The 22,742-nt window shown below is 38.2% G+C and overlaps 1 protein-coding gene across 2 annotated transcripts in view; it reads right to left on the bottom strand.

The window, feature by feature from the left end:
- The window catches only part of LOC311074670 (interferon-induced very large GTPase 1-like), a gene marked incomplete at its 3' end in the record, with an annotated part of 35,058 nt that extends 13,808 nt beyond the window's left edge, over positions 1-21,250 (bottom strand). Inside the window, exons 1-5 of one of the 2 annotated variants that reach the window (XM_084101451.1) lie at positions 21,178-21,250; positions 20,810-20,845; positions 13,620-13,709; positions 12,147-12,236; positions 229-284 (exon numbers count right to left, since the gene is read on the bottom strand). In XM_084101451.1, the coding sequence (XP_083957577.1) occupies positions 229-284; positions 12,147-12,236; positions 13,620-13,709; positions 20,810-20,831 (258 nt within the window). In that variant the 5' untranslated portion in view covers positions 20,832-20,845; positions 21,178-21,250. Of the gene's footprint in view, positions 1-228; positions 285-12,146; positions 12,237-12,478; positions 12,784-13,619; positions 13,710-20,809; positions 20,846-21,177 lie in introns of those variants that run through there. The other variant, XM_084101452.1, reaches the window with a different exon arrangement.
- Positions 21,251-22,742: the final 1,492 nt, after the last annotated feature.

Raw genomic sequence — 22,742 nt, 5'->3', positions numbered from 1 at the left:
GTTCAAGGAGACCATGTGTGTGGAGATCTTTCTCTTCAGTAAACTCTCTGTGAACTGACTGGGCTTCAAATTTGACTCTTGGGCTTCACTGAGCATATTGGTCTCTCTATGGGATCTAACTGTAATTCCCCTACAACATGTTTACCATAAACATAACAGAAAAGGTTACAAATTAAACAAGGTTGCATTTTGTTTTATTAATGCAGCTTTAAATGTTGAGGCACTCACCTTGAGTTTTTCTCCATTATCAGATGTTGTGTTCTCCATTCTTGTTCGTCCATCATCTTGAATGAAGCAGAAAATAAACAATGTGAGTATCTACATCATGTTTTTAATTTAATTGTTATTATTCAGAAAAGTCTAAATGACATACAAAATAACGAATAAATGAAACACATCTTCTGTTGTTTCATTATAGCTTTTTCATTCACTTTAAACAAAAATACACATTTAATGACTTCATGTTGCATATAGATTTAAGGACTTAAAACATGTTTTCCCACTCCAAGAACTGTACTGAACAGATGTATTATGCAATAAGGTGTGTATATGTGTTTTTTAGCATTTTGGAAAAAAATATGTACGGTCTACTGCAGGATTATAGCCTGACTTCGTTATGCTCATATTCTAGGCAGAATGTGAGTATGATACTGCTCCATAGGGCTTTGATTATGAGGCGTGTCTTAATCGAACCAGGAAAAAAAAAAACTCTGCACTGAATTGGATATACCTACAACCAATCAGAGCAACGCAGTAAGTGACAAATGACTTGAGTACGGTTCTCTGTTCGTCTTTTAAAATGAATGCGCTGTCGATTTCTTTTATAACAGATAGCGGAATGTAAACATCTCAATTCTCCAGCTGCAGTCATCTTTGTTGAAAACCAATTCAACCCGAGCGCTATTTAATGACATGGGTGATTACGTAACCGCAGATCATCTGTCTATCATCGATTAAAGCCCGCCCTGGCAATTTGATTGGCTCGGCCTTCTGGGAGCCGAACATAATTACTCCTCAATGGATCGAGTCCAGACCGAACTTCCCAACCAAAAAATGTTGTGGGCGGGGTTCGGGCTGGCACACAGGCTAGCAGGATTACAGACTCAGAAATTTATTAGCACTTGAATACATTGGTATTAAATACATTGATAGGTAAGTTACGTGTGATAGCAATTTCACAAATTTTTGTAATTTTTAAAGAAACTGCTTAACCCATGTGAACAGACAATAGAAGTTACAGGCATCCAAAATAACAATTAGTTTACATGTGTCCTGAAATGAATCTGAATTGGCGTTTAGTTTGGTAAACAATCTTGAAGTGATCTACTGGCCACTTGATCATCTATCTTATGAAATAGAGAATCACAATATCCATTAATATCCATTAAAAATATTATTATTATTATAATTATATGTGTAAATGAGCTACATTTTACCTGCTATGACATAATTATTGCTTTGTGTATACACTGATCAGCCATAACATTTAAAAACCAACAGTGTTTACATGAACGCTAAACATGTGATCAGGTTAATGTGTGCATTTATGTCACAAGCTTCCAATCAGAATAGATTTTTTGACATGCGCACACTGCACAAATATACAGAGTTTCCTCTGTAACCATTCTCCTACATTGGTTCTTTATTTGTTTTAAACAGCAGACTTAATATTTATCCATTTCTGGCCATAATTTGTACACAATGATTATATGAACCGTTTTGTAGTGCTGCTTATATTTATCACACAGTAAAAATGCCCAAAGCCAGTCATCTATGAGGGGAAACTCATTTATATGACACTTTATTCAACAAGAAGTTCACTTTATTCAACAATCTCAGTTAAGTATGTAACCCTCGTTCCCTGAAGGAGGGGACAGAGACGTTGTCCATGTGTCGACTTATTGGGATCACGCTTAGGGAGCCTGTCATCTCCGAGTATTGTTAAAACGAGCCAATACTGATTGGCATGCGTGAATTGTATCTCGTGCTCCGCCCTGCAGTGCGGGTATAAACATGAAAGTGTATGCACACATCACTTGTTTTTTGCTGAGGAGCCAAGCGGAGCCCGGAGTCAATGGTGCTCCAGCAATAGTGGCGAAGGGACTACGTCTCCGTTCCCTCCTTCAGGGACTGGGCAGATGACCGGCAGTACAACATATTGAATGTCACTGAGGTGGCTCCAGCCTATGACAGGGGGAGACTCAACCGGACAGTGACGGCAGAGCAGGCTCTGCCAAGGGAAGACACGGGCTCGCCACAGGGAGCCGTACCATGCAAGAATACACATATGGGATCACCGTAGGGATCACAACATATGAACCCAGCCTAACACAGGTTCCACCAGTGCATACAAGTGATAGGCCTGGCTTCAGACATTCCGCCACGTCCATTGCCAAAGGGTATGGAGGAACTCGACAGGGTTCGGCTAATAAGGGGAACTCTACTGGAGCAAGAATTGTGCACGTATTCAGTCCATAGGAGGGGAATGACGCAGCAAGCCGACACTTCGAACCAGTCTTACAGTGAAACTGGCTTCATGTGAAGGGAGCCCACGGGAAGCAGCAGTTCAACACATAGGCTAGTTCTCTAGCGAGCGTGATAGGTGTCGCCCAGCCCCCAACTCTATTTAACATCTGTTCAGAGAGGCACTCTGGAGGGAGCAATACTCTCACTTAGGAAGAGCTCACCACCCAGGCGGGCATGTGCATCTTGGGAAACTTTCTCACCAAGATGAAGGCAACCACATGTAGTGGGCCAACCTCTGCTTGGAAACAGCCTTCCCTTCTGCTGATCTCCGTAACAGACAAGAGCTGGTCTGAGGTCCAGGCTTTGCATTCTGAGCACGTATAACCACAATGGAGCGGATGGAAGAAAAGCCAAGGGCTGGGTCTGCCTCCTCCAAGGCAGCGCTTGCAGGCTCACCACCTGGTCCCGTAGGAGAGGTAGGAACCTTGGGCATATATTCAGGCCGGGATCTCAGATTTCATGAGAGTAGCCGGCCCAAATTCCAGGCACGATTCGTTGACTGAAAATGCGTGCAAGTCCCTACCCTCTAGATAGAGACCAAGCAAGTAGGATAACTGTTTCTCTAAAAACAGGATTTTTAAGTCACTGCCTGCAGGGCTCAAGGGAGGTCTCTGCAGAGCAGTAGCACCAAAGATAAGTCCCAAGAGGGTAAAGAGGGGGTGCAAGGCGGATTCAGTCTCCTTGCTTCCCTCAGGAACCAGACAATCAATTCGTGCTTCCCCACGGATTTGTATCCACTGCATCATGATGTGCATCAATACAGAGGCAACAACAGTTTGAGGTGGAGGAGACAGCCCTCACTCCAACCCATTAGCAGGAAAGAAGCACTGAAGTGATCGAACACCTTCGGCATCTCCTCACGAAGAGAAGACTCATTCAACAAATAGGTTCCACTTCTAAGGGGGAGCGTGCCTCATTTTGAGAGGGTGCTCTCACAGAAGTGATAGTCTCTACGGCATAATTTTTTTTTGCTGTAGTAACCAGAACCTCCGCATCCCATTCTTTTTAGAACCAGACCTGGAACTCTCCAGGGTCTAAACGCAGGTGCCATCATGCCCCATCCCTGAGAATGTACTCAGAGGAAGGAGTCAGGAAGGGCTGTAGAGAGGAGAGGTCTATTTGGGCCAATAAGGGGCAACTAACAAGACCTTCTCCATCTCCTCCCTGACTTTAGCACAGCAAACAGCTGGACCACCTGGGGACGGAGACTCCACTCTCTCTGGGCCATAGGCTGTTGTGAGGCTCATCAGCGGCACAATTGTGCAGGCCAGAAGTAATAAGTGGAATGAAGCAACCTCAGAAGCTTCTGACTCAAAGGAGGAGGTGGCGGGCGAGTTGTGACATGCGAGGGAAGCATAGCGCAATGGTCGCAATGTTGTCTTTTCAGACCAGTACAAATTCGCTATGTAGCGGTGTCTCAAAGCAAGATGAACTGCAAGCAACTTGAGGCAATGGCTACCAATGCAGTCAGATGGCCACCCAGACTTCCATTACTGAATGAACTTTGTATGTGGCCCCTCAGCCGGTATTGATGGACACTCGTTCTAGGGACCATTGGCCAGGAGAAACAAAAGGTATGTTTATGTTACGCACTGAGAGTTTGGCGGCAGGCCAGGGTGCTTTCACACGGAGCATGCCGCTCTGCCACGGCCACCTCAGGACTCGGCCATGAAGTCAGTGCTGAAGCGGTCTTCATATGGAGGAAGCCAAGCGGCTGCTTCTACCATATGCCCCAGGAGCCTCTGAATAGTTTCAATGGGACCCTTTATCACTTCTATACAGCACTAACCATCCACACACTCTTTTTCAGAGATGCGGTGGACTGAATCCATCTCCAAATTAGAAAAGAGATCCTCAGCCCTTGGATGAGTTTACTCTTTCCCAGTTGACCTGAGGACCCAACTGGCTATGAGCAATTGAAGGGTAACATTAAACCCATCTCTTTCGGTGTGGACAGTGTGATCCCACCTAAGACAGTTGTTTCCTATCCTAATAATAAGCCCTGGATATCTAAAGAACTGAATCATATGTTAAGGGAAAAGAGGACTGTTTTTAATAGTGGTGACAAAAGTGCATATGCTGCTATTAGGAAGGTTGTGCGAGCTGAAATAGTAAGGGCTAAATTTCAGTATAAAAAGAAAATTGAGTCTAAATTCAGTGAGCCTGATCTCAGATCTGTGTGGAATGGAATGAAACTTATGGCAGGTCTACACAAAGGCACTAGTACTGTGTAATTAAATGGTTTTGATTCTGATGAGCAGCTAGCAAATTAATTAAATAGTTTTTATATGAGATTTTCTAACAGTCATTTTAGTGAAAAAATCAGTCACATGTATGATAATTTGGTTAGTGATTGTATTTTTGATTTTGATATTGATGTATTTAAGGACAAATCATTATTTAAACAAATTAATGTTAGGAAAAGTCCTGGCCCTGACAACATCAGTGGTCGAGTCCTTAAGTCTTGTGCTGGTCAGTTAAGTGAAATCTTTAAAGTGATTTTTACTCAATCAATTCAGACGCAAACAGTGCCAAAGATTTGGAAATATTCAACAATTATTCCTGTAGCTAAGTGTAAGAACCCCAAGGTCTTAAATGACTTTCGACCTGTAGCTCTCACCTCATTGGTGATGAAGACTTTTGAGAAGTTGATTAAGCAGGAGTTACTGAAGCAGGTCGATGAGCAGTTAGACCCTCTCCAGTTTGCTTACAGGGCTAGTAGATCTTCAAAAGTCCTTAACTTTACAGGCTCTCTGCAGGGCTGTGTTCTTTCACCTTTGCTTTTTATTCTATATACAAATGACTGTAGGAATAAGTATGAGAATAGGCAATGTGTGAAATTTGCAGATGATAGTGAGCCGTTTGAGTGAGCCTTTTGAATAATGATGAGGACGGCCATGGCCCTGTAGTTGGTGATTTTATTGCGTGGTGTGACAACTTCTATCTGTCTATTAACGTTTCCAAGACAACTGATATGATTATTGATTTTCTAGATTACAGCAAAATGTTTCACAAACTGTTATTCAGAACATGAATGTTGAGACAGTAGATGAATATTTAGGAACCATCATTGACAGCAAACTATGTTTTGAAAGTAACACTGCTGCTGCCTGTAAAAAGACCCAACAGAGACTTTTCTTCTTGAGGAAGATGAAATCATTCACCGTGTGTAGGACTTTGATGACTTTGTTTTACCAGTGTTTTATTCAATAAGTTTTTACATTTTGTATTGTGGCGTGGTACAGTGGCCTTTCAATGGTCAATAAGCATAAGCTAGCTAGGCTGGTAAATGTTGCGTCTAAGGTGGTTGGGGTACAGCTACCACAGCTGCAACATATATATATGATAAACGGGTCCGGAGTAAGGCTAACCAAATTTGAAAAATTTCTGATCACCCACTTTTTGGAGAGTTTAATTTGCTCCCCTCAGGTCGCCGTTTTAGGCTACCCTTACGAAAAGAAGTTTATTCAAGTGTTCTATTAGTATACTTCTTTTAAACTAAAAATAAGAAAGTATACTTTCAGTCTACTTTTTATATACTTCTCAGAAATATACTTTATGTACTTCTCAGAAATATACTTCAAATTGCACTTAAGTATACTTGACTTATACTGACAGAAAAGTCTAAGTATATTTGGCCTCTACTTGTTGATCGAGATATACTTAAAAGTATAATTAAGTATTCTAAGTATTCTTGGCTTGTACTTGTGTTTACTATTTTGATTGAGTAGCTTATTAAATACTTTTTAAAAAACATAATATTACATACCGTCTTATAAACTAACATGTTCAGCTTTATATAGTAACAAACTTTCGGGTGGAATAGCTTATAGAGTAAATAAAATAAGCATGGAAAATAAGTTTATTCAAGTGTTCTATTAGGATACTTCTTTTCAACTAAAAAGAAGAAAGCATACTTTCAGTTTACATTTTATATACTTCTCAAAAATATACTTAATTACAGTTAAGTGTACTTGACTTATTCTCAGAGAAAAGTCAAAGTATATTTGGCCTATACTTGGACTCAATCTTTGGACCGAGGTATACTTAAAATTTTAATTATTCAAAGTATACTTGGCTTGTAGTTGTGTTAACTCATTTGATCAAGTAGCCTATTAAATATACTTTTTTACATCGTTTTTCATATACAGTCTTATGAAACTTTGTTTGAAAATATTGATTAAAATGTTGATATAAAACAGATATGTTTCCAATTCTGCGTATCTCAATTTTTGTGTAGGCTAGTCCACTGGTAGTGTACATATTTACTTTAATTAAACTTTTCCCCACCATTGACTGAATTTTCCAGCTATCCATGTTTTCACTGTTAAACGGTAGGGGGCGCTATGACACATTTTCTAGTACAGAATCTCCGGATCAAAACACAGAAGAAGAAGCTGAAACATGTGATAGAAGATTGCTCACTCAAATGTAAAATAATGTGATATCAACCATTAAACAGCTTGTAAATCAAAACTGCTTAATTTTTCCAAATGAAATGAAGCGTAGGCCTAACCCATGAAGAGAAAACGACTGAAGCTGTGGGGGTGTTGGACTTGATCTACTCCACCTGTGTTTTGATCATCGTTCTGGATCTGATCAAGGCATAGTCTTTGACAAAAATGTGATTTTCTCAACTATTTTCTCAACATTTTAACAAAATGTTGCCTTTCTTTATGGAACTTACAGACATTCAAGTGTTGATAAAAAAGAATGCATGAAGCTAATAAAATGTTTTTAAAATTAAAGTAGAGTTAAAGGTATTTTTCAAGTATAAAAAATAACATTTGAACATAGTAGTATAGGCCTACTGCAACTGCAAAAATTGTATATAAATAGTAAACTATAAGTATAATGTTAAGTTCACTTAAAGAAAACTTGTAGAATAAAACTACTAAACTAGTAGTTTACTGAGAGTACACTAAAAGAGTAAAAATAATATATCAATGGTAAACTATAAGTATGATGTTAAAGGAACACTCCACCGTTTTTTAAATAGGGCTTATTCACCTTCTTTCCTACATTTAGATATGTGGGCAAATGCATTTTTGTCTCAGTGCATGCATTGTTTTAGTTTGACAGGGTCGGTGCTAGCTTAGCTTAGCATAATGAATGGAATCCTTTGTTGCCAGCTAGCATGTCCTGAGTAAAAGTGATATAAAAAAAAAAAAAAAACCCACCTAATTACTTCTTGTGGCCTGCATATTCACAACAAGTACAAATAGCGATGCAGATTAACACTAGGCGATTTCTTATGCAGATCTTGACTTGGGACTATATTAGGGGGAAGCACAGGCAAAGCACTGCTACTTGGGCGCAGAGATATCACGCCCAAGTAGCAGTGCTTCGCCTGTGCTTCCCCCTAATATAGTCCTTAATATATAAGTCAATATCTGCCTAGGAAATCGCCTAGTGATAATTTGCATCGCTATTTGTACTTGTTGTGAATACGCAGGCCACAAGAAATAATTAGGTGGTTTTTTTTATTTTTTATATCACTTTTACTCAGGACATGCTAGCTGGCAACAAAGGATTCCATTCATTATGCTAAGCTAAGCTAGTGCCGACCCTGTCAAACTAAAACAATGCATGCACTGAGACAAAAATGCATTTGCCCACCTATCTAAACGTAGGAAAGAAGGTGAATAAGCCCTATTTCAAAAAATGGTGGAGTGTTCCTTTAAGTTCACTAAAAGAAAACTATAAGCATGATGTTAAGTTCACTTAAAGAAAACGTGTAGTATAAAACTGCTAAACTAGTAGTTTACTGAGAGTACATTAAAAGAAAACTTGTAGTATAAAACTACTAAACTAGTAGTTTACTGAGAGTACATTAAAAAAAACTTGTAGTATTAAACTAGTAGTTTACTGAGAGTATACTTCAAAGTTGCTACAAGTATTAGAGTAGTAAACTATTAGTATACTCATAAGTTCACTTGCAGTACAAATGAGAAACATAATTATGAACTAGTTGTGCACTTAAAGTTTACTACTGTTACACTTATAGTACACTTAAACATATACTTTTATATACTTCAAGTGGGCCAATTTAGTCCCAAGTGGTATTAAAATAGTACACTTACAAGTTTACTACTAGTACATATTGACATTAGTATACTTACTACATAAAGTATACTTAAAAATATACTTAAACATTACTCAAGTATACTTCATAAAATGAACTTGAAGTATACTTTTTTTTTCGTAAGGGTACCCATGTTAAGAACCAGACATGCTAGGGATTCTTTTATTCCTGTGGCTATTAGGAGCCTGAATTCACTTAGGTGATATCTTATGATTTTTTTGTGTGTTTTTTTGTGTCATTTTTCATTATGACATACTGACCGTGTATTGTATTGGTTTCTGTCATTGGTTCTGGGGAAGGGGTGTCTCCATTGATGTGCTAATGTGTGTCCTTTGTTGTGTTTACAATGTTGTTGGCATCTGGTGTTGCTCTTATTCTGTTTTTGTTTTTTTTAGATATCCTGCTGCACACTAAATTTCCTTTCTAAGGATAAATTAAGGGATAAGTTAAGGGCTAAGGGGTGCAAGGCTTTACAGGGTCGCACACCGCCAGACTTGCTCTCTTGGGACCCAGGAACAGAGGAATTTGCTCTTTCTTTGAATTGTGGGTACCGCTTGCTCCGCTTTTTTGGGAGCCAGCGGTGGAACATACACACACACAAACAAAGTCTCCACCCAGCCCTCACCTGGGGGGAGGGAGTGGATTGGTGACCAACTCCAAAAGCATCCTCCTCCATCCCTGAGCAGCCTGCTCATGAATGCTTTCTTTGTTTGCTTGCCATCTGGCTTGGCAGCGCATGGAGCGGGTTGAGCGTCCCTACTGTGGTCGGCTCCAAGCTGAGGCCTGGGTGGAGGCTGCTATGGAGGCCCAGCGGGAGCGGCGGCAGGGGAACACCCTCGCCAACGAGCAGGTGGAGGAACTGCCACCGGTGGCGGGGTGAATGCAGCAGTGGGCCACCAGGGCAGGATGTGCCGGATGGTCTCCGTCTGCGCTTGGGCGGCAGAGAACTGTTGGGCGCAGATTTCCGCTGCGAAGCCAACCAGCCCAACCTGGGAAATTGGGGAGACCAGGAACCGAACCTTGTCCGCATCCGCTATATCAACCAGGCTTAGCCAATAATGGCACTCCTGGACCACTAATGTGGACATCGCCAGACCGATCACGCACACCACGACACTCATGCCCCAAAGGGCGAGGTCGAAATGCAGTGTGGAGCTCACCTATGAGCATACGGTCTGGGCTACCTTCGTGCATGTCCATAAGTGCCCTGGCCTGATAGACCTGTAGCAGCGCCATGGCACGCAAGAGAAGGCGGCTTACCAACAGGCTTTGTAAGATCTGACTGTCAGAATGAGAACTCACAGGCCTTTGGGGGAGACGAGGGGCCCCCATCCAAAAGGTGCACCTGTGTCACGACAGACCGCTCCACTGGAGGGATAGCCTTGTAACCCTTCACCGCTCCTCCATCAAGGGTAGTAAAGGGGGAAAAGCTATTTGAGTAGTTTCTGGCATAGAAAGGTGCCGTTCGCAACCTACTTCGGGAAGGAAAGGCACTGGTGCGGCGAGCTGAGAACCAGCACGGCCCGTCCCGAGATACCAATCATCCAACCGAGACTGTTCAGGACACGGGGAAAGAGTCCACACGAGCCCGACAGCCTCAGTGGTGATCGGTGTTTCCTTTAGTTGGGCAGTTTGACTTTGTTTTTTTATTTCAGTTTGTGTTTTTTCTAACAATGTTTACTGAAACACATAAATTGTTGCAAAGAAAACCAGAAACAAAAGCAATCAGGTGATTTACCTTTGTTCGTTGCAAAAATGTTTGAATAAAATGTTATTACTGACAAAAACTGGTTATTCGTTGTTAATAGATTTCATCAATAATTGTTTTGCCACAGATCAGATATTATGGTTTCTAAATACATTCCAGGGAGAAAAAAAAATAGACGTGCACAGACATCAAGAATCAGCATATGATTCTCAAAAATTGTGATATACCTAATGCTGCAATGCATGCTGGGAGCCATGAGTTTTATACTATGGTGGCTCCACCATTGTTGGGAATCATATGCTGATTCTTGATGTTTTTGTGTCTTTACAGAATTTTTTTCTTACAATGCATTTAAAATTTTTAATTCATGTTCAATCATTCATTACCACTTTCAATTAAAGGGATACTTCAGGATTTAGCATTAAGCTTTGTATCAGTAGAAAACCTGTAGTATTTTCGAATTGCCATGCTTTCCTTCCTCATATCTTCCTGAGACGAGAGATTTATGTATTTTTTGTCTGGAAAAAATCCTCTGATGACACAAAAATCATCATTTTGCATCATAGGAGGATTTTTTTGGCCAGAGGTTAAAGACTACAGCCAGTAGGAGGAGCTGTTCCGCATGTTTTCAACCCGCCCATAGGAGGTGGGATCTCACTCACAGAATGTACACTGTGCCAGCCTTTCTATGGAAGCTAAGCTAAAAGGCTCTTGTTCTGTGGACAAAGCTGAGTAGTAGAAGAAAGCTGAGTAGTAGGGGTTACCATCCTCTTTTTCCCGGACATGTCTGGACGTCGAGATCGTCCAAAATGTCCGGGATTCGGATTTTGCTTTCTGCAGTCGCCATTCATTGTGTACATGCACACCATTTGTTTCAATCTAACTGAATTTATTCCGATTGGTGAATCTGAATGTAGTGTTTACATGAACACTAAACAAGTGATCGGCTGATGTGCGTTTTAACATTGCTAAGAAAATTCCCGCTCCTCTGTGAGAGATGCGAGACTGGTGTGTCTCACAGGTCTCGGGCATCAGTAATCACGCCACCGGCCTCACGCCGTTCTCCCGCGGCCCTAGCCTCGTCCTGCTCGCCACAGTAAACATGATGAATGGCGACTGTAGAACGCAAAAGCCGAATCCCGGACATTTTGGGCGATCTCGAAATCAAGGGCAAACTCGTCACGGAGACTCACTAGTAGCCTAACCTTGTTGTGTCCAACTGCGCTCTCTAACCAGTAGGCGTGGCTTGGGAGTGGCCTCCTAGGGCAGCGAAGCAAGTGCATTCTGGTAGTTGTAGTCTTTCATCCACATGAGCCAAAAATACATTTTCTGGCTTTTCTCAGTCTAGAAAGCTCCAAATTAAAAAAATAATTTCACATTTCTTCTACATAAATGACCTATTTTAAATACACATTCACCTTTCCAGAGGTGAAGTATCCCTTTAATCATGTTTTTTATGATGATGAAATATATATAATTTTAATTTTATTTTATTCATTGTTTAGGGCTTCTTTTTTTAACAAAATGTGGTAAATTCGTTTTTAAAAACCACAAACTAAAATATAAAGCCAAGAGTCAAACTGCCCAACTAAATGAAATACTGATCACTTTAATGGTGACAAAATATTTTCAACATCATGTTGATCACAGAGACGTGATTATCTTCCTCTGTAAGAATTTCCAGTCAATATAATGTTCATATTAGGAAATATGATCTCTATAATAAACACCAGAGAATTGTTGTTAAACACATGCATATACCACAGAATACAACATTTGAACAAGTGTTATTCAACAATACAAAGACATCAAATAGTGTTGTCTTACCCATCCTGCTGGTAGATGAATCAGAATCACTCTGTCCATGAGCTCCACAGTCTGCCTCTGCAGAAGTGTCCATGGCATCTTGATTTGGATCTGTCATTATATCCAGAGATGGTCAGTATTTTAATTACATGTATTTGAAATACGTATTTAATTATTTTTGAGTATTTTGTAATTTGTATTTCCCTTAACAGAAATAAATAAAATGTAATTTGTAATTAAATACTTCAGGAGGCTGTAATTTATATTTAAGGGTAGTGGGTTAAGGGGGAAAGTTAAGGGGGAAAAGCTATTTGAGTAGTTTCTGGCAGAGAAAGGTGTCGTTCGCAACCTACTTCGGGAAGGAAAGGCACTGGTGCGGCGAGCTGAGAACCAGCACGGCCCGTCCCGAGATACCAATCATCCAACCGAGACTATTCAGGACACGGGAAGGAGTCCACACGAGCCCGACAGCCTCGGTGGTGATCGATGTTTCCTTTAGTTGGGCAGTTTGACTTTGTTTTTTTATTTCAGTTTGTGTTTTTTCTAACAATGTTTACTGAAACACATAAATTGTTGCAAAGAAAACCAGAAACAAAAGCAATCAGGTGATTTACCTTTGTTCGTTGCAAAAATGTTTGAATAAAATGTAATCACTGACAAAAACTGGTTATTCATCGTTAATAGATTTCATCAATAATTTTTTGCAACAGATCAGATATTTTGGTTTCTAAACACATTCCCGGGGGGGGGGGGGGGGGTGGGGGGGGGTGGGTAGACGTGCACAGACATCAAGAATCAGCATATGAATCTCAAAAATGGTGATATACCTAATGCTGCAATGCATGCTGGGAGCCATGAGTTTTATACTATGGTGCCTGCCAGCATGCATTGCTGCATGAAGTATGTCACCATTGTTGGGAATCATATGCTGATTCTTGATGGTTTTGTGTCTTTAAATAATTTTTGTCTTACAAAGTATTTAAAAAATTTAATTCATGTTCAATCATTCATTACCACTTTAATTAATAATTTTTTTATGATGACGAAATATATATAATTTTATCATCATTGTTTAGGGCTTCTTTTTCAACAAAATGTGGTAAATTCTATTTGAAAAAAAACACAAACTGAAATATAAAGCCAAGAGTCAAACTGCCCAACTAAATGAAATACTGATCACCATAATGGTGATTAAACATTTTCAACATCATGTTGATCACAGAGACGTGATGCTCTGTTATCTTCCTCTGTAAAGGAACAATCCTGGATATTGTGGCATTTCGAATATTTGGTTACTTTTTTCCTAGTAGAACGTTTTCATCTCCAAACTGGACTGACGAAGAATTTCCAGTTAATATAATGTTCATATTAGGAAATATGATCTCTATAATAAACACCAGAGAACTGTTGTTAAACACATGCATATACCACAGAATACAACATTTGAACAAGTGTTGTTCAACAATACAAAGACATCAAATAGTGTTGTCTTACCCATCCTGCTGGTAGATGAATCAGAATCACTCTGTCCATGAGCTCCACAGTCTGCCTCTGCAGAAGTGTCCATGGCATCTTGATTTGGATCTGTCATTATATCCAGAGATGGTCAGTATTTTAATTACATGTATTTGAAATACGTATTTAATTACTTTTGAGTGTTTTGTAATTTGTATTTTCCTTAACAAAAATAAATGAAATGTAATTTGTAATTAAATACTTCGAGAGACTGTAATTTATATTTAAAATACTAAAATACTTTTTTAAATATATAACTTTATTTCGCATATATTAACTTTCATCACTAGGCTTAAAGGGATAGTTCACCCAAAAATGAAAATTTTCCCATGATTTACTCACCCTGAAGCCATGCTAGGTGTATATGACTTTCTTCTTTCAGAAGAATACAATCAGTCTTATATTAAAAATGTCCTGGCTCTTCCAAGCTTTATAATGGCAGTGAATGGCCGTTTCTGTTTTGAAGTCCATCAAAGCAAATCTATCCATCATAAAAGTGCATCTATCCATCATAAAAGTGTTCCACAGGCTCTGGGGGGTTAATAAAGGCCTTCTGAAGCGAAGTGATATGTTCGTGTAGGGCTGGGCGATTTAAATCGCGATATTGTTATGCGCATCTCGTCAGTAAAGCCGGTTCCTTGATTAGTAGTAAATCGCCATCACCTGCTTTCAGATGGAGCGGCATTTAGGGCTGAGGAGATAATTAAGTGATTAATTTAGTGATGATTGAGCATTATTGAAGACACCTGATGTTAACAAGCAGAATCACTGAAGAAGAAAATCACAAATTGTAAGTTACCATTGTGGTGATGGGTGTTTGCTTTAGTTGGGCTCTAGACCATTATATGTTTACTTTAATATTTACTGTTGTTCGTCTGCTGTTAATGTTTTATAACAATTAACTGAACAAAGTAAAATGTTATCTTATAGTGTTGGTTATATTTTTACATAATCATGCTGTGATCTGAAAAGAGAAACATATTAAGATAGTTTGGTTTAACTTGTTAGCTGCAGTTTAGTGATTCTTTAACCTATGATTATCAGTACTTTACTTATAATTCAAAATATTTAATAAACATTGTTCTGATCAAAAAGACATTCAGACATACTTATTCAAAACAGAGATATCAATAATCAGCCTGTGCATCTCAACAATGGTGACAATAATAAAGCATGTTGCAGTGGCTGCCACCAATCACAACTCATTAATGGCTCCCATCATGCATTGCGGTATGAATAAATTATGATCTGAATTGTCTATGTAATTTACTTTTCCTCATTGAATATTCTGCTCCTCACCATTGTTGAGATGCATAGACTGAATCTTGACATCTGTGTGTGCCTTAAAGAAAGATTTTTTTTAAACAACTTTTAAGAAATCCTTTATATTATATCAAAAAATTCTGGCCATTTATTCAGATTCACAGTTATGCTGTTACCAACAACATAAATCGAAGTCAGAAAGAAGGATTTTAATGAGTTCAGTGATCAAGTTCAAATGATGATTGTCATAATATAACCAACACCATCAGATCACTTTTTATTCTTTGTTCAACTGGCAGTTTTAACTCAGATACAACCACCAAACAAAATCTAAAGCAAACTACATATAAAAGGGTCAGAGCCCAACTAATGCAACTACCCATCACAATAATGGTAACTTACAATTTGCGATTTTCTCCTTCAGCGATTCTACTTGTTAACATCAGGTGTCTTCAATAATGTTCAATCATCACTAAATTAATCACTTAGTTATCTCATTAACTTAAACACTCTTGAGTGTGGACTCATACACTCCCAGGAGTGTTAATTTAACACCGCTAATTTACTGGAGGTTTTGCTGTGTACAAAGAGCCGTAGTTAACTGACAAGCTGAGCCATATCGCATTAAATATCGCTGGCGATACGTCCGCGATATTGATGTGATTTGGCTCAGCTTGTCAGTTAACTACGGCTCTTTGTAGTAAATGCCGCTCCATCTGAAAGCAGGTGATGGTGATTTACTACTAATCAAGGAACCGGCTTTACTGACGAGATGCGCATAACAATATCGCGATTTAAATCGCCCAGCCCTATGTTCGTGTAAGAAAAATATCCATATTTAAAACTTTAACGACTAAAATAACTAGCTTCCGGCAGACAGCTGTACAGATCGATTTACGGCGAAAGAGTATCACTTGACCTGACGCATGACGCAATGATGAAAGCGGAAGCGCAGAGGATACACTGTTAACCCTTGCTGTAAAAAAAGGCCAAATTCTGACAATATTATACCATTTTCCATTAAAACAGTAATATACCGTATAAAACAAAAATAGCCTACAGGAATATACTGTGAATTAACAGCGCTCAAAGTCGACACTCAGAGGCTGTTTTCCCAATCACACCCTATACCCTCATTCACTATTCCCTACATTAGTTCACTAATATAGTCCACTTGAATGAAAAGAAGTGAGTGAATTGAGACACTGATGAACACCTGATAAGAAGAATCACTGAAGGACAGAGAATCAAGAACAGAAAAAAAGAGAAACACAGAAACTACAACTGACTTCCAGCCACTGAGTGTGAAACCAGTTTACAAACCAGTTTAACATTATTTCTTTCATACATGTACAAAAGTTCTTGTTGAGAATTTACAGAGATTGAGTTAATAATAAAGTTTGTTGTCACCATGATGGAGATTAGTATTTGCTTTAGTTGGTCTCTTGTACCTTGACTGCTTATCATTCATCTCTCTCTGGCTGCTGTAACAGTGAGTTTATAAAACACATTTGTTATGGCAGGAAAGAGTCGAGAGGATGATCAGGTGTTTTTTATTTTTGTGATGATGTCACAATTATCCTGGACATGTCTGATACTCTGATCTTTCCTGCATATATTATATGAGATTATGTTTCATATTTAGCATATATCTGTGAATACAAAATTAAATAGATAATTATATTAATATTCTGAAGAATTTCAAAATCATATAGTGCTATAGTGCTAACATTTTGAACTCCTGCTTATCCTGGACACGCACAGACATCAACAATCAGCACATGTATCTCAACAATGGTGACAATCAAAAGTTTCATGTCGCAATGCATGCTGGGTTCCAGGACAATATAAAACTCCCAGCATGCACTGCTGCATGAATAAAAAATAAAATAAAAAAAATATTGCCACCACTGTTGAGATTCATGTGCTAAATTGTGATATCTCTGTGTTTCGTTAAGACAGGGTAGCTCTGTTTATTTTGGTTTATACATGATGTGTTAAAAAAAATGAGTCATTGTAATTTATTGCTGTGGTTTCACAGTGGTGCTAATGTAACACTTTTGATTGAGGATTAAACTCTGAATGAGTGAGAATGAATTTCCTTATTGAATGAACAGGCAACATGATGATTTTGTCATCATAATCATTATAACCGCAATCATTCATAAACTGTGTGTGCGCACAAATGTGACTTGCACAAAAACACAGCTCAAGCAGCAAAAGAAACACTAATGTTTTAGCATCAGCATCCCAACTAAAGCAAGCACTGATCTCTATAATGGTAACTTCAAACCAAACATTTTCAATTAAACATCTCAATAACAACTTCTGTAGATGTATGACAGAAATAAAGTCATACTGGTTAATAATAAGTGTAATAATGTGTAATGGCTGGAAGTCAGTTGTAGGTCTTGTGTTTCTCTATTTTCTGTTCTAACAGCAGGTGTTCATCACTAATGCTCGACAATCACTTACATATTCTCTTAATTATCTCACTGCAACACTGTCTCAATGTTACTTTTAGTCTTTGTAGTGTGGATTTTCCTGTGGGGTTGAAAGGGTTAACAGTGTAAGATAAAAAAAGACACACCCACAAAATGTATTTTAACAGTAATAAACTGTAAGTTATAAAACAGGTTTATACTGGCAACACTGTTGCCAGTAGTTTACTGTAAAATCTTGTTTTTTGGGTCACCGTTGTGCAGAAGAGTAGAGCCTGTGCTTCAGTCCAGGAGAAGATCTACAATCATTGATGATACGCTGTGTGTTGCTTTATTTAAAAGGCAGTGACTGTGTAGTTGCTAGTCCAGTGGAAATCTCTTTATTTACAAAAGTTTTTTTGTGGTTTCAAATGAAATAAGTTCACAGTAAAACTTTGCTCATGTTAGTAATGCTTTATAAATTTTAGTTAATACATTTAAATGACAGTTGGTCAATTTAAAGCAGTCGGTTTCTGCAAGTGAAATTAGTTAACTCGAGTTTTAGTGCACTTTTACAGTAACATACCGTAGATTACAGTAAAGAACTGTACAATTAACAGTAAATTACTGGCAACAGTGTTGCCAGTATTTTACTGTAAAAAAACCCGGTAAGGTCTAACAGTGTAGAGCAAAACAAAACACCAGTCACAAATTAGAAGTCTAAAACAGAATGTTTTAAAGAGAAATGTGGGAGGAGCTTGAGTTTGTTGGCCAGCCCTGTTTGTTTGAACCGCAAGAGGCGTCAAACCTTACGCTACTCCTACATCCTACGTCATACATCGTCAAGTGTTCCTCTTGTGGCGCAAGTCAACATGCGTTGGCCGTCTGCCGGAAGCTAGTTATTTTAGTCAATAAAGTTTTAAATATGGATATTTTTCTTACACAAATGCGTCGCTTCCCTTCAGAAGGCCTTTATTAACCCCCCATAGCCTGTGGAGCACTTTTATAATGGACAGATGCACTTTTATGATGGATAGATGCACTTTTATGATGGATAGATGCACTTTTATGATGGATAGATGCACATTTATGATGAACAGATGCACTTTATGATGGATAGATGCACTTGTATAATGGATAGACACACTTTTATGATGGATAGATGTACTTTTATGACTGATAGATGCACATTTATGATGGACTGATGCACTTTTATGATGGATAGATGCACTTGTATGATGGATAGACACTTTTATGATGGATAGATGCACTTTTATGATGGATAGACACACTTTTATGATGGATAGATGCACATTTATGATGGACAGATGCACTTTTATGATGGACAGATGCACTTTTATGATGGACAGATGCACTTTTATGATGGATAGACGCACTTTTATGATGGACAGATGCACTTTTATGATGGAAAGACACACTTTTATGATGGATAGATGCACTTTTATGATGGATAGATGCACATTTATGATGGACAGATGCACTTTTATGATGGACAGATGCACTTTTATGATGGATAGACGCACTTTTATGATGGACAGATGCACTTTTATGATGGAAAGACACTTTTATGATGGATAGATGCACTTTTATGATGGATAGATGCACTTGTATGATGGACAGATGCATTTTTATGATGGATAGATGCACTTGTATGATGGATAGACACACTTTTATGATGGATAGACGCACATTTATGATGGACAGATGCACTTTTATGATGGATAGATGCACTTGTATGATGGATAGACACACTTTTATGATGGATAGACGCACTTTTATGATGATAGATGCACTTGTATGATGGATAGACACACTTTTATGATGGATAGACGCACTTTTATGATGGATAGATGCACTTTTATGATGGATAGATGCACTTTTATCATGGATAGATGCACTTTTATCATGAATAGATGTACTTTTATGATGGATAGAGTCACTTTGATATTGGATAGATGTACTTTTATGATGGATAGATGCACTTTTATGATGGATAGATGCACTTGTATGATGGATAGACACACTTTTATGATGGATAGACGCACTTTTATGATGATAAATGCACTTTTATGATGGATAGATGTACTTTTATTATGGATAGATGTACTTTTATGATGGACAGATGCACTTTTATGATGGATAGACGCACTTTTATGATGGATAAATGCACTTTTATGATGGATAGATGCACTTTTATGATGGACAGACGCACTTTTATGATGGATAGATGCACTTGTATGATGGATAGACACACTTTTATGATGGATAGACGCACTTTTATGATGGATAGATGCACTTTTATGATGGATAGATGCACTTTTATCATGGATAGATGCACTTTTATCATGAATAGATGTACTTTTATGATGGATAGAGTCACTTTGATATTGGATAGATGTACTTTTATGATGGATAGATGCACTTTTATGATGGATAGATGCACTTGTATGATGGATAGACACACTTTTATGATGGATAGACGCACTTTTATGATGGATAAATGCACTTTTATGATGGATAGATGCACTTTTATGATGGACAGACGCACTTTTATGATGGATAGATGTACTTTTATTATGGATAGATGTACTTTTATGATGGACAGATGCACTTTTATGATGGATAGATGCACTTTTATGATGGATAGAGGCACTTTGATGGACTTAAAAAAATATACCCATTGACTGTCATTATAAAGCTTGGAAGAGCCAGGACATTTTTCAATATAACTCTGATTGTATTCTTCTGAAAGAAGAAAGTCATATACACCTAGGATGACGTCAGGGTGAGTAAATCATGGGCTAATTTTTGGGTGAACTATCCGTAGGACCATAGACATAAAATACAAATATAACTACCAAATTGCCTATCACAGTTTTTGACAAGTAAATCACGTGATGTGACATCCTATTGACCCTGTTCACATTTCTGGGTTTCTCAGAAGTGGAAGGCGTCATAGTTGGGTAAACTTCTATAGCAGTGAATGAAAGACTTCATTAAATATATTTTTTGTGTTCCAATTTGTTCAAACAGCAAAAGAAAAACGCCACAACATTGTTTTAACAACTTTCAAAAAGAGTAAAAAAATGGCAGTCGGAAGAGAGAAAGTTGTCAACTTCGTCACATCCGTGCTATTAGAAACACTCTCACAACAGCGTTAACTAGGATGTATCTAATATAATACAAATATAGTGTTATATGCGTAATTATCTTTTATTACGACAGTATGTGGCAACATGTACGTTAAAAGCACATCTTCTGCACTAAACGATAATATTGCAATATTCTAGACTCTTACATGTACCTAACACCACACTTACAGAAGACTGTAAATTTTGTTTGTATTTTGGTATTTTCAAATTACAAATTACTTGTTTTTTAATTAAATACTTTTCTCACAGCAGTATTCTGAATTTTATTTAAATACATTTGATGAGTAAGTATTTGTAATTTGTAATTACATACTTTTTGATGTATTTATGCCCATCTCTGGTTATATCACTGGAAGGAATGGTAAAAATTAAATAGGTTACATGATGTACCACACAACACGTTGATAACATTCAGAGATCAGATGTCTATGACAAGCCACAGTTGAGTAATCTATATATAAATATATTGTGCACTTTATTCACTTTTTCCACATTTTGTTATGTTACAACATTATTCCAAAATGGATTGAATTCATAATGATCGAATGCCAGAAAACTCTCATCTCTCAAAGAAAACAGCTTTTCATCATAGAGAGATGGATTTTAAGTACTTGGGTAACAAAATAAATGTTATTCTATATTCCAAAAGTTAAGCCAAATTAAAAGCAAATAAAGTCAAACCTGATCGTTGATGACTCTGTGTATGTTATCATCTGTCCAACTCCAGAGATCTAAAAGGGCTTTCTGAGCGCAGACCTTTTCTAGGCACAAAATACCTGTTCCTGGAAGTCACATGACATAACAGAAAGTTAAGATGTTTTATCAGGAAGTGAAAGTGTTTTATCAGAAAGTGAAAGTGTTTCTAATGTTTGTTTTTTTTTTTTTTTTTTTTTATAAACAATGTTTACTTTTAAAGAGCATGTAGCCTTCAAATATTTAGATGTATTATTTACTTATAATGATTACTGTACCATCATAAATAATAAAATTATAGATTTTTTTTCCAAATAGTTCAGAAGTGTAGTCTTTTCTGCATGTTGTTCAATGAGCAATGACTGCGCTAATTCCAGCGACAAGTAATATCTTAATTATTCATTAAATTATATTTCATTAGAAGTTGTCATAAGTCAAAAAGTTTGATACAAACAGCTGCATCAAAACATTTTTTTGAGGCTACAGTTTTGTTTTGTTTTTTAGAGTGCACAAAGCTCTGTCGAGCTTAGAAAGTTTTAAATTAGTTTTATTCTCTGACTACAGGATGTACAGGACTAGCCTACAGGATGTTTTGTTCTCAGGACTACAGAAAAACAACTCATTTGCAGGCATCAGGTGTAATGTATTGACTGACTATGGAAATAGTGAGGTTCCTTTAAGAGGCTAAGAGCCTGGGGAGGGCGTGGCTGTTGGGGGGATATATGTGTTTTTGGCCAGTATGTTCACGGGTGTTGACTGAGCTAGATGTACGTCGATGTTGCTTTGTTCAGTAAAGATTCACGAACTGACAAACGTTTCCTCATGTTATTTAAGTATACTACACTGGCGACGAGCGGATTCGGACCGACTGTGTGCAGATAAGTTCATATGGTGCGACTTTTCAAGTGAGTGAAATAATTTGCCATCTGGAAGCGAACATGACTACACTCGGCCGTATTGAAGAGTTTGACGAATGCTCGAGTAACTCTTTTGAAGAATACACAGAACGACTGGAATGTTTTTTTCATGCAAATGATATTGAGGATGATGCAAAAAAACGCTCCGTGCTGCTCAGTGTGTGTGGAGCAAAAACGTATTCCACGTTACGTTCAGTGCTTGCCCCAACGCAACCCTCTACTGTGTCTTATGCAAACATTGTTGCTGCCTTAAAACGCCATTACAGCCCAGCGCCATCAGAGATTGTTCAACGGTTTCACTTTCACAATTGTAAACAGAAACCTAATCAAAGCATTTCAAACTACATTGCTGAGCTTCGACGTTTGTCTGTGCACTGTGCTTTTGGGGATCAGTTGGAAGCAATGCTGCGTGATAGAATCGTGTGCGGGGTTTTGGATGAAGCGCTACAGCGACGCCTGCTGGCTGAACCTACACTAACATTTAAAGAGGCAGAAGACAAGGCACTAGCTGCTGAAACAGCATTGTTAAATGCTCGCCTACTTCGTCAGCATCAAAACGAATCACGGCTGGAGGACGATGTTCATTATGCAACCCATGCGCATGCATCAGTACATAAGACAGCAGTTTCAAATGGA

The sequence above is a fragment of the Abramis brama genome (genome assembly GCF_963993115.1).
Source record: "Abramis brama genome assembly, chromosome: 1".
NCBI classification, from domain to species: Eukaryota; Metazoa; Chordata; class Actinopteri; order Cypriniformes; family Leuciscidae; genus Abramis; species Abramis brama.
This window is presented reverse-complemented; position numbering and strand designations above follow the sequence as displayed.